Source organism: Siniperca chuatsi, linkage group LG14 (genome assembly GCF_020085105.1).
Source record: "Siniperca chuatsi isolate FFG_IHB_CAS linkage group LG14, ASM2008510v1, whole genome shotgun sequence".
Lineage (NCBI taxonomy): Eukaryota > Metazoa > Chordata > Actinopteri > Centrarchiformes > Sinipercidae > Siniperca > Siniperca chuatsi.
Genome location: NC_058055.1, coordinates 9,065,753 through 9,078,861, shown reverse-complemented (window position 1 = coordinate 9,078,861; position 13,109 = coordinate 9,065,753). Strand labels below are relative to the sequence as shown.

Genomic DNA, 13,109 nt, shown 5'->3' with positions numbered 1-13,109 from the left:
CAATCGTAATGCCTCTATTTCAATCTCATCACAGTCACTTATTTCTTCCTTTTTTCCATTAATATTTCTTGCCTTTCCTGCCTCGGTTTTTGTCACAGTTGTGCCTGAAATCAGCAGTCACTGGGGCTTGGCAATCGAAAAAATAAAATAAAATAAAATAAAGTACATTCTGTAAAGATCAGCTTAGTTCCTTTATTGTACCCTTTCAATACTGTTGATGTAACTACATATATTTTATTAAAAATCTATATTTCTGATCCACATTGTAAACAGAGAAAGGACATTAAGCAGTTTCCTGCAAGTTTCACCAAACGCTCCTGTTCCCTCCACTCTAGTGGTTGAGGAGGAACCTGATTCTGCAGTTTGTCAGTGATTAAAAGAAGAATTAGCTAGCCTAGCATGCCACCACAAATGAGCAAAACCCTCTGGGAGACCAGCGAGACCAAGCAAGGCACATTTCCAATTATACCGCCAAATGACTCATTTTCTTATTGGGCCTCTATAATTGTGGTGGGTATTGGGTGCATGCAACTCAATTTGTCTCACATATTTGTTGGTAGGATGGTAAAAGAGCAAGAGCCAAGGGGATATCAAAGAATGAGACTAAATAAAAAAGGATGAGATGGATCCCTCAATATTTGTTTGATCTGCTTCATCCTCCTTAATACCGTTGAAGTTTAAAAGCCAGGGAGAAAATGCCACTTTAATCATCTGTGGATTGAGGAATGGGAAGACTATCATTTTCTAGTAATCAGAAAATGTCTCTCTAGAGTAAAAGACTTTGTTCTGACTGCTGAAATTAATGAGGCTTCCAGTGATGTGATTATCTGCCCTGATGATCGTCAATATTTAAAAATAAATCGACAAATTAAATTACTGCAAATTTTTGGAAACTTGATATTTGTTAAAACCACCTTCTTACTTTTTGAATGTAACAAAAATAGAGACTGTAAATATGTTTTAACAAACACACTTCAAACTAAGTTGGGTAAGCTTTATTAAATTTGCAGACACATTTAGAGCTCATCACTGTGAATTCCTCTCCATCCTTGTGTAGGAAACAACCAGTTACTTATAAAGCAACTGGACTACAAGTCGATACAGGCACATAAAAATGCACAGCACTGACCATGAAGCCATTTTACATTGCTAACGTTGCATTTTCAGCAGAGCATATGACACAATGATCTATAGGACTGAATTGGTGCTGTTTTCCTTTATTATTATGTACTCTGTTCTTTAAAAAAAAAAATCCTTGTATGATACAGTTGTCACATTTTTCCTATGTCTATTGGTAACAAACTCAAGTAGTGAAGTAATATGCAATTCAAACAATGTTTTCAAAAATTTATATTAAAAATAAGTAACATTTCATATACATAAAGTATAAACTTTAAATAGAACAGTTAATGTGGATTACAGTTAAAAGTAGACACCATATCTGACATGTAACATGCACATCCAGCGAACAGTAGCATTTGTTCTTTCACAAAACAGACATTTAATGATTTAGCCATCTAAATGGTGTAAATTCAAAAATATTTATTTAGTTAAAAACAAATAAAAACCCCTCAACTTTCAATGATTGGGTTAAGGAGCAAACAATAGTTTCAACAAAAAAAGTAACCCGAGGGAGAAAAGACTATTTTTCTAAACAAGCACACTATTATCCACTCTGTGTGTAGTACCATTATCAATTCTCATTTCAACTATTATCATCTCTGTGTGTATTATGGTTTGTATCATTTTGTGCATGTATGTGTGCGTATGTTTGTATGCTAGATGCAACAGTTAAAAACTGTGCAGGTTTGATTCTGGGTGCAATGTGAGAGAACAGTAAAGTACATATAAAGCAGCATGTGTGTACTGTGTGAGTAAGAACAGAAGGGACAGCTGTGGTTTTGTTGTGAGGCGAGCTGCCCGTTGCTCACTGCAGGGAAACTGTGAAACAGTCGGGGTCTAAAAGGGACCTTGTCCCTGCTCCCTGCTGGGCTCTCCTGTCCAAATCTCTTATAGTGTTCCCTGTCTTTGTTCAGTAACTAAGTGCTCCCTACTTAGGAGTGCAAAACCCCCTTTCTCGCTAATGCTCCCAGCAATGTGTTGTCACTGTTGAGTTGGTCATCAAAACACTTGCAAATCTTAACAAGCATATGTCACAAACCAAGGTGCATTTTAATATGACAACAGCATTCTAAATGTATTGTGCACACTCCAGTTCAAAAGAATGGAGGCCACTGATTATCATGGATGCATAAACGTCCACTTGGGCCAACTGTGTAAACTCCAAACATCTTATTACATATTAGTCACTAGATATTTCTGAAGTCATTTTTCCAATTGCACTTGAATACAAAATACATGGATTTATCTAAACACTAGCATACATGTAAGACAATTTACAAAATGTTATAATTGATGTCAGTCATCTGACCTCTTGCTTAGTGAGAATCATTGCCAACAATTCATCAGTAACCTGGCAGCTGCGAAGGGCCCTCATGTTGGCTCCTCCAGCCTCAGTTTCCAGCCCAGGTCTCAGGCAGGGGCAGGTGTGGCTGAGCCAGGCTCCTTTGGCTGCGGTTGTGGCCTGAGCTGTGCCTCAGCCAGGCAGGGAGGAGAGCACAGGCTCCCACTAGGAGGAGGCCGACGTCTCCATAGTGGACAAGATACGGACCACCTCGGTCCTCTGTGTGGGTGAGATGTGCTGGGTCATGTGCACAATAGAATCCATGGCAACCTCTGGATTGGCTTGAACAAGGCTGAAAATATAGGGGAAAACAAAGAAATCAGCATCATAATCGTGCAAGGAAAGCTGGATTTCAGGTGGGAAGAAGGGGGTAATGAGTGAGTGAAAATTAGTTGCACTGTATAACTCTTCACCACACTGAACCTGTATAGTTTAGAATGATCACCTGCGTATCTGCTTGAGGATGTGATCTCGGCGGATGTACTTTATGTTCTCATCGATGACAGACCTCGCGCCCTCTTCTTCAGCTAGTTGCCTCTCCAGCCATCCCACCACCTCTTCATTGTTATCCCAGAGATAGGCCTGCATAATGAGGGGGTGTTAAAGGAGAGAATCATTGTGAGCAAGAGTCATCAAGACATGAAGTAGTTATGGATAAATAAAGCCTAAAACTTTTTCTTATGGTGTGAGTGTGAACAAACATAACTGGGAATAAAAAAAATATCACTTAACATACCGTATGAATGGATAAAATATATAAAATATCATGAATCAATAAATAAAAATCAACAACAACAAAAGAGGTGGACAGGCACAAAGTGGGGGCCTCATGTCGTGTTGACTGGACTTTATAGGAAAATTAGTATTCATGAGTGCTGGCATCTCTGATCCCAAACAAAGCCAGGCTGGAGGGCTTAGCAAAGATTTGGGGGCTGAGGGGTTTAATGGGCTCTTGTCTTTTTTATGAACAGTCCTGTTTGAGGTCTACAAGAACATTTAATGCCCTTATTAATCATTTTTAATCTGTTTGCTTTTAATTAAGAAACAGCGTGTTGCTCTCCTATCTGCATGTGCCAGGGCTGTGATTAATTGTGGCTTAAGACAGCCAGTCCTGATTGGGATAATATATTAGCTAACAAGAAGGCCACTTCTTAGGAGATCTCAAACGCTGGGCCGGCTCCTGTCACCCCTGCGGCTGGTCCTCTGAGCCTGAGACTGGGCGGGAAGGAACAGCATCTATGTCTGAGGGATGTTTATTTTCATTATCCACCAGTTATCAGTCCATCTGTATTTAATCATGATGATTTAATAAGAATGCTTACTACTTCTTTATCTGGTGCACCTTGTGGGGAAGGAATAGGAGTTTCAGGATAAAAAGACACAACCTCTGTAATTATTCCCAGGGGCTAAGAAGGTGTTTATTTGGGCATCTGTGTTGAAAAGAAATAAAACTTAGACATTAGTTCAGAATTAGCAATTTAATGCTGGCAACGTCAAAGACTCTCTCAGTCATTCATCACAGAAGACTGAAAGTGATGACTTTGGACATGAGTAGACACTAAAATCTAAAAATAAATGAGCAAAAAATGACAAGTCTGAGCACATGTGTTGCTCATGCTTTATTACAGTTTTGATGTGAAAGATATTTGAGGCATGGGGGGGGGGGCTGTTTTCCAGATTTCTATGTGGTTGTGAGGTGGTGCATCTAGGAAATGATGAAAAGGTAGATACTACAGATACTGTAGTATCCCTACAGTTTTTTTTGCCCACATTCAATTTCTTGGTTCTCAAACACTTGGATTTTGTAGTACACAATGTTTGTCATTTTTGCCCTAACTGAAACTCTAAAGAACCACAAAGTGACCACTCAAATGAAGTTGTACTGGCTAACTTTATCATAGAGTCATACAAAGTGACATGAGGTAAAGCAGTAAATTACATTATTTTCATTTTGATGTAGAGTAGTATATTTGAAGAAAGCTGAATAAATTGTATCATCATCAATGTGATCATCATCTCTGTATGTTGCTTTAAATAGTTAACTATTAGTTCAATTCAAAAGGCCATAAGATTAACCTCCAGTTTACAAAATGAGTGATTTTCTGCTCAGAGTCACTGAATATTGAGAGACTACAGAACCAAGCATATAAGTATGTGGTGGGTTTTACCTTGACAGCCCCCTCGGCCTCCACAAACCAGCGGCGCAGCATTGCCTGGACCTGGCCGTCAGTCAGCTCGCTGTTGGCCGCTTGGATCTTCCTCTTCACCGTCTCCTCCAGCAGCAGACGCCGCAGACGCCAGTAAAAGAACTGACGGGACGTTTGCCATTCAAGGATATCCTGAGATAGGCAAAAGACAAAAGAAATACTAATGTAAATGCAGTTACTGTTATTAGAAGCTACTATCTAAGTTTTACATATTATTAAATGTAACATATAACATAAGTAAGTGTATTTTATTCTTTGTGAATTTAAAGGTGGATATGAATAATTTTCCGAGGATGTCATTTTAGAACCTACTATCACATATTCCCTGGTGATGTACTTGAGTTAGACCAGTACAGTTAGTAGGTCTTTCCTGTCCATACTGTGTGTAAAAATTACCCTGGCTGCCATCCATCTGTGAAAAAGCCTTCTGGTCATGTGAGCAAAGTAATGTGTGTGAGTATGTTTGTATGTGAAAGATGGGACAGAATGAAATGGGGCTTGCCCGAGGCTGCTCTGCGGTTTCTGAGGTGATTGACCAGGGTCATCAGAAGATAATTATGAGGACGAGTCTCTCAGCCTGGTGAGACCAAACATTATTCACTAGGCAGGTGCAGCAGTAGCTAGAATGATATTCCCCTGTGGGCTTTCCAGGTTATTCACATACTGCACACTCACACTGTAGCAATACATGCACACAATAGAGCATAAAAAAAAGTGCTCACCGTTATTACGCCTTTCTCTTGCATGCGACCTGGGGTGTCGTGGAGGTCCGCAAACTGCACAGCCACCTGGTGGTAAATAGGCAGGAGAAACTCCTCACGCTCCTTCAGCCTGGTCTCCAGCTCTTTACGATCAGGGGGACTCAGCTCTGGGGTTCCTGTTGGGAGTTTCAAGACAATCCCATATAAGACTGCAGTCAAATAATTTGTCAAAAACTGACATATGCCTGCAGGTTTACAATCCAAGTATATGGAAGGAAATAAATTGTATCTATCAGGGATTTAGTTTAGGTGTGAAAGCCAAAAATTCAATCCTCAGATTGTAGTCCTATAGTTGACCTTCCCTTATAGTCCCATTACCATCAAATCAGGTTCTACATGAGCATGAATATGTGAATTAACTCCCGCTAAGAGCTCCCCCAAACCCCTGGCCGCAGTCACCAAAGACTGATTTCTGTCAATTCCAATCTGTAAGCTCTCAAACCCTCCAGAGTAACCTTCCATTCCAGCAGTTCGCCCAATGTGCCAAGCCCACACAGCATTGGACCACAGTTGCTCTGAGCCTGGAGGAAAATCAATAGGCTGTGCAGGAGAGACAGGAGAGCTGGTGATTGATCTGAGAAGGCTGTGATTGACACATCTCCCGGGGGAGTGTAGTGAAGATGATATAATCAACACCAAATAAAGAATGACAGTGAAAGCACACATGCTCCCACCTGATATATTGCTCCTTACTAAAATGAGGACAAGGCCCTGCGGGGGACAAAGATACCCGTAAAGAGCTATAATTAGAACTGAAGTGGAGGACTCACCCAATCTTTCAGCCAAGCCCATGTAGACCGGATCTACTCTCCTCATAGTCTTCACCAGGTCCTTCCTCCTAAACTTGATCTCCACTGTTCCCTCAGGTTCCAACACTCCACCTCTGAGAGAATGATTAAAGTGAACAAAGGTGGTTTGATAAAGATGACACTTAATCTGACCCTTTTTCAGTCCAACTTACCGGCTGTCCTTGTCAGCGTACATCTCCATGTGACGAGGGTTTATGGTAGGATCTATAACCACCCAGGATCCTCCTCTCAGCTCAGCCTGGGGGGGGATATAAACCAGTACCGGTTGCTTGTACTCCCTCAGCCCGTCCACAATGTAGGCCCCAAACTTCAACACCTGGTCGTACATATCTACGAGGGAGAGTTTCATATGAGATACTGAATGGGCTCAAACCCAGATTGACTGATTATCCTGGAAGCAGAAGTACCTTTCATTCCTCCAGAAAAGCCCCTCCAGTTGGCAAACACTATGAGAGGTAGGCCCTCTCTGTTCAGGTCCTTAATAGCCTGGGCTGTTTTGAAAGCAGAATCTGGGAACCACACCTGTCCTGCCTGCTGGATGATCTAAATATACAAATCAGAAAATCAGCATCAGTGCCTGGGTGTCTGTAAATGTCTAAATACTTGGATGGCAGTTCACGCTTGAGCATATGCATTGAGCGACCCTTTACCTTTGCCTCTGAGTCCAAATTGGCTGGATCAGCTGGGATTGACAGCTCCACTGACCTGGTTTCCACGGCAACCACCCCAGTAGGTATCCCACCCAGTCTGTGGAGAGAGGCCATTCAGCACAGACATCAACAAAATACCTTGACTACATTTATGGTGCAAACAAATTCATCATAGGCAGCTTGTCATCTGGGTTTAGTGTTTTGTTGGGACACGTACCTGGCTCTGCCTACCACCACACTTTGAGCCCATGGCTGCATAATCTCCATGAAGGAGCCATGGTCAAAGAAGCCACTCTGCCAGGAACCCTTTGGAGCTGTATATACAGAGAGGGGTGAGAGTAGTGCGACAGAAAGTGCAGAATGATAATAATAAAAAAAATAAATAAATAAAATTTCCTAAAATATTCTCCCATTCCATAGTGTTTTCAAAAACCCTGGCTTTATTCCTCACGCAGTCCGAGGTTGTGTATTTTTTCCCCTCAGAATCTGTAATCTTGGCAGCAACCATGATGGATGACTGTATAAGGAGGCTCACTCAGCTCTTTTTCTGCCTGCACACTCTGAGAAACATGCCCAGCCTATGAGGTTACCATTCAATTTAGCCTGGCCACTCATCACTACCAGAGACGTTGATTGGCTTCCCACACGGTCCTCCAATCTCTTTGCTGTCCCAAGCTGTAATTACACTGATGTGGAACGTGCTCAGTCCTGACTTGTGCAGTAAAACACACTGGATTCATTTTGGTGCTATCTTGATCTTGTCTTTAGCAACATGATGTTATGTTTCACTGTTTCTCTCCTAGTTTGAATCATTTCAAGTTTAAAACTAGGGATATCAGGCTGAAATGATAATTCTTTATATTTACTTTAAATAACACACAAACAAATGGGGTGTGACTCTTTACAACTGCTGATAAAGCATTTTGGATGAAAATGATAGAGGAAATGAGCAAAAGCAAAAATGTATAAATTAAGTAGTTATAGGATGCTATTTAAGGCAATACAACTTTTAGCATGACTGTATTCGATGCAGCCACTCCATTGTCCCATTTTTAGAGCAGAGAATGGCTGTAGGGCTGAATGTATAAATCTAGGGCAGCAACTAGCAATTGCTTTAATTATCAATAAATCAGATGGTTGTTTTAGTTATTAACATTTAGTCTAAAAAAATCCCCAAAATGGCGAAAAATGCCACTCACAGTTTCCAAGAGCCCAAGTTGACGTCTCAAAATTACTTGTGTTGTCTGAGGTAAAAAAAAAAAAAAAAAAAAAAAAACTTAGAAAAGTGGGAAATCTTAATAATGGAGAGGCTTGAGAAGCAAATGTTTTCTTAATAATTGATGAATTGATAAATGACTTAAATGATGAACTGATTATCAAAATTCAATCAAGTAGTGCTAAAACAAGCACTGTTTTAACACTACTTGAATGTGAGAGGAATAAGAATGACACCAGGTATATCTTTGGGTTAATCAAAATGTTTTGTTACATAAAAAATAATTCCTATTTCCTTAATATGTATGTACTAATTAAAGATCTGGCATCACAGAAAAACCACCCGAACAGTATCTTCCAGAACTACAGTCACCTACACTATTATATACATACCTGGCAACAAATTATCATGCAATCACAATATGTTGAAAAATGAACAAGTTTACATCAAAAGATTTCTCTGGACACCCAGACTACACACTCACTCTGGCTGGGACGTCCTGCTAACATCCAGCGAGGGTCATAGGGAGCCTTTGTAGGCACAAACTCCACTAGCCGATCGATGGGATCCTTGGCATTGAGGATGGGCACTGGACTAGATTTACACTGAAGAAAGGAATGGTCTTTATTTTACAGTGACACAAACCACATAGCTCTAAACATTTGGACAAGTTCATTTATCACACTGACATAGGATACAGCATTCTATTCAAAACAACAGCTAAACATTACCATAGGCATGTAAGACAGCCACTGCAGAAGCATGAAGACTCCCTCAAAGTCATCACAAACAGTACAGTGGGTCACACCATTGTTGTGCATGATTTGAATTCCACCAAGTTGGTTGTTCGATGTGTACACTTCTCTGCCCAGCACCTGTAGTAGGAAAAAGACCAAGGTGTGGATTTTACATCAGGGAAAAAAAGATGACAAAAATAATACATTTCTCTGTTAAATCCCAGACTGTCTGACATTCACTTCTGGCTTTTTAGGCATGTACTGTGGAAGTAAACACGGCTTTTGAGTGTACATGACACAGTCACGCGCAGCAGTTTTCTGCCCAATTTAAATTTTGTGTGAATTTACCCTTTAAAAGCCTCCCCTCTCTGGCCTCCAATGGAGGCAAGAGTTAATCCACTATTCATGTTGTGCAACCATGGCCAAAAACAAGAGGTGTTGTCCCCAGGTCTCTGGTCTGGGGAGCTGTGGATCAATGAGATCACACACAGACACGAAAGGTAACAGCAGGGATCCTGCATTACATGGCCCCACAGCCCCATCAATACAGGTGATCAGCAGCCAGAAACCTCTCTACCACAGCAGTCACAGGTGGGTGGCAGCACCTGCCACTAACCCTGGGGAAGTTTCTGACAGATGGCATGAATTAACACATGCCCTTTCTCATCCAAAACACTCAATTCATACAACTGGCTTACATTCATTTTGGTTGTCATGTGTATTGTGGCTGTTGTATAAGGGTGAGATGGAAGCCACCAAACTACTTTTACCTTTAAAACGGCCCCTATGCCAATGTGAAGCCATAAAATCTCACTCCCAGCCCACCCTATTTTCATAAGCAGCCTAGAACAGGTGGCAGGGCCCTGACATGGTTTCATAAAAATCAGAGGAGCTCAATCCCTACCCTCAGCTCTCACCTTTTCAGCCATCATTTACTTTCTTTATTACCATTAATGGTTATGTATCTGGCTACAAATCTAGGGCACTCTCCTAAAGCTGTCAGGAATGCCTGCGGCCCCAAGAAACATTGCAGTCACCTTGACATACACAAAACCCCTGTGCCTCCGGCCATCGCCGGCTTCATTAACATTCCACAGCAGAGAGACGAGGAGGGGATATAGGAGGAGGAACAGAGGGAGATGACTGGGAGGAAGAAAATGAGGGGCAAACTGGATGTAACAGCTCACTGGGGTATTCATGCTAGTAGTTACTATCCACTTCCCATGAAAATATGAGAGCTTTCCAGCAGCTAATGAAATGATGATCTCTGGGTGGCAGCCTCCTGCTCTCCATTAAGTTTCAGTTAATAGCCAGGAAACCACATGATAAACGAGCAGAAAAAACGACCCTATTTCTTGCCTGTGTCGCTAGTGAAAGTCAGTACTATTTTAAAATAAACACAGTCGTATTGTAAACAAATATATTGCATATATTGCAATATCACCTGCACATTGCTGACATTTGTCAGTAAACATTACAATGAGTCTACCCCTACAAACACAGCTAAACAGGGGGGGCATCAAAACACAATTGAGCAAATAGATATGCCATCATTGGGCCATTTGCATGACTTGTCATGTTGCAATCTGTCATCTAATTTGAAATGGAGTCATCTTAATGCACTAGCAAGGACAGAGAATGGAAAGCAAGACAAGATAAGGTAGTGAAGCATGCAGGCATACACACACACACACCAATCAACTGCATGCAGAAAACAATCTGCCTCAGCAAAACTTTTCATTTTGATTAAAAACAAATGATATGGGTGTCCTGCACTGCAGCCTCCAGCATGTCACTCGCTTTCTATGCAAATACAACTTCATGGTTTGCTTTCAATTATTCCACTTTGAGTGGCAGGCAGGCCTGTGGCTAGGATCGGTAAGGGAATCCTAGTAGAACAGAACGAGGGCTGATTGGCGAGTTGGAACAGCACCAAAATCATAGAACACTTCTATAATTTATTTTCTTTGATAAACACACACCATTCTACCCTGTCATTTTATATTTTAGAATAAGCAGTTTCTGTTAATTTATTAAAAAAAAAAAGAAAAATAAACGTGTACAGTACTAGTTGCAGAAGGTTTTACACAGCTCCTTTCCAGATCTGTTTGCCTTTCCTACCACATTAGCACAAAAAATTTATATCCAACTAATTAATATTTATAGTGAATTCCTCATTAAAATGCAGATGCATCAATTGTGTGAGTTAGAGATAACTCATTTGGTGCTTATTCAGTGTTACAGGAGGAGCACAGTGCACACAATCACACAACAGCATGTTTCAGCATGTTTTCAATTTAAAACACTAGAAAAAAAAAAATCTTTGTTGTACTGAAATATGTATTTACACTGTAGATAACTTTACCTTGTTGAGTGCTCCAGCTCCAGTAAGGATAATGTGAGAGTTGTCCACTTGAATGGTTCTCTGTCCAAGCCTCACCAGATAGGCTCCAATCCCTATGGCTCTGCATGTGACCTATAGGACAAGACAATCATGTTAAGGCTTCACATACGTGTAAAGTAACCAGATGCAAGCTAATCAACTCTTTGTATAGAGCAAGTCTTTACTCTTGAAAGATCACACAAGTGTACAGCTCAAGGCTAAGAAGGAAGCTGTGTTTTTGTACACAAGCGTGTCAACTTCAGTCTTACCAGGTTCATGGTAATGATCTCCTCATAAGCCAGAGAGGATTCTCCAGCAATCATTCCAGACCCTTTCAGATTCTCCACACCCAGCCCTTCATCTTTTCCTATGATGTCAGTGATCTTGTACCTGCATGAAAAACACATTTATCCCAATCAAAACCAGACGTGACCCTCCAATAGCTTTCCCTTCCATTGGCACCTCTGTTGTAATCTCATGGGTTTTAAACCGTGGAGTCATGCATACTTGACTGATCCAATAGCATCTTCTAGATTAATTTCCTCAAGTACAAAGTTGAGTACTACTATGTAATAAAAAGATGTACCTAGATTCTCCCTCGTCCTCCACATGTTCGCAATGCACAGAGTTCAGGGCTGAAACTTTCTTGTAATCCTGAGGTGTGAGGTAGAGATACTTGAAACCCTGCAGGGGAATACAGCAGTGGCTGCTTAGTTATTGTAGACAATGATACAAAAAACTAAAAGTTTAATATTTTGAAAGGCAAGAAAAGAAAGAAAAGAAAAAGGTAGAACAGGGAAGTTTCAGAAATCAGATATCATAATAAAGAAAGACACTAATATGTACAGTATATACAAATAAACAAACAAACAAACAAACAACCAACCAACCAACAGCCACCAGGCGGATGTATGAAGTAATGACATTCATTTAGAGGAAAATACATTTTGGGATTAATAGTAAAAATAGGAATTTACAGACAAATTAATATTTTTGAGTATATTTGTGTTGTTGAAATACTGAGTTGGTGAATTTTGGATAACAAAATGTAAAACAAATACACAAAATGTTGTAAGGGAATTCCACAAATACAATGTTATGTGACTGAGACTTTGCTGGCTGACCTTATAAGGGTCACCTGGATCTTGCCAGGCCACGTGGAACATGTGTCTGATTTCCTCTGCCAGCCCGATGCGGGCACCACTGTTGGCTGCGATGTAGATTCGAGGGATGCTGCTCTCTCGTGCCATCTCTGAGGCTCGCAGGAACAGCACGTCCTCCTGGGGCCCAAAAGAGCCTATCTTGTGTGTGATGTCATTACTTATGACGATGATCTCACGACCCGCTGGATATTCTGGCGTACGCAGGGTCATGCGCCATGCCACCATACCAATCTGGATACAGAACAGACAGAACATGGGCACAATAGATAGTAAATATCTATAAATATTATACAATAAATACAATGTAAATACTAAATAGTAGTACTAGTTTATGTTTTTTATGATTTTGAAGGTAAATGTGTTTGCTGAAATGGTATAGCTGAGAAAGAGATCAAGTGTGAGGTGTTCCATATGTCATGCTCCATGGCTGATTCAGACTGCAGCATTTTATCCTTGATAAAAACTGAATTACTAGACATAGGTATTATTTCTCAGTGCACTTTCAATGATTCATTAAGCAATAAAGTATTTAAAAAGCAACAACAAGCAAGAAGACAGCCAAAGCAGCATAAAAGGGAAATTGCACATTTTGAAATTTTGAAGTCAATGGATAAAGAAAAAGGTAATGTCAAAGTGAATGGGTATTATTTAAAAAAAATATATTTTTTTTATGTCTAATATATATATATATATATATATATATATATATTAATCAAACT

At 40.3% G+C, this 13,109-nt stretch overlaps 1 protein-coding gene across 17 annotated transcripts in view; it reads right to left on the bottom strand.

Moving 5' to 3' along the window:
- Window positions 1-980: 980 nt before the first annotated feature.
- Window positions 981-13,109, bottom strand: part of acaca (acetyl-CoA carboxylase alpha) — a 34,335-nt gene continuing 22,206 nt past the window's right edge. For 10 of the 17 annotated variants that reach the window (XM_044221958.1, XM_044221956.1, XM_044221969.1 and 7 more), the window contains 15 exons: window positions 12,352-12,621; window positions 11,814-11,911; window positions 11,497-11,617; window positions 11,210-11,320; window positions 8,839-8,982; window positions 8,592-8,712; window positions 7,109-7,205; window positions 6,892-6,988; window positions 6,649-6,784; window positions 6,394-6,571; window positions 6,203-6,315; window positions 5,394-5,548; window positions 4,633-4,803; window positions 2,910-3,046; window positions 981-2,756 (listed from right to left, as the gene is read on the bottom strand). In XM_044221958.1, the coding sequence (XP_044077893.1) occupies window positions 2,630-2,756; window positions 2,910-3,046; window positions 4,633-4,803; window positions 5,394-5,548; window positions 6,203-6,315; window positions 6,394-6,571; window positions 6,649-6,784; window positions 6,892-6,988; window positions 7,109-7,205; window positions 8,592-8,712; window positions 8,839-8,982; window positions 11,210-11,320; window positions 11,497-11,617; window positions 11,814-11,911; window positions 12,352-12,621 (2,076 nt within the window). In that variant the 3' untranslated portion in view covers window positions 981-2,629. Of the gene's footprint in view, window positions 2,757-2,909; window positions 3,047-4,632; window positions 4,804-5,393; window positions 5,549-6,202; window positions 6,316-6,393; window positions 6,572-6,648; window positions 6,785-6,891; window positions 6,989-7,108; window positions 7,206-8,090; window positions 8,136-8,591; window positions 8,713-8,838; window positions 8,983-11,209; window positions 11,321-11,496; window positions 11,618-11,813; window positions 11,912-12,351; window positions 12,622-13,109 lie in introns of all 17 variants that reach the window. The other 7 variants (XM_044221959.1, XM_044221953.1, XM_044221955.1 and 4 more) reach the window with 1 other exon arrangement.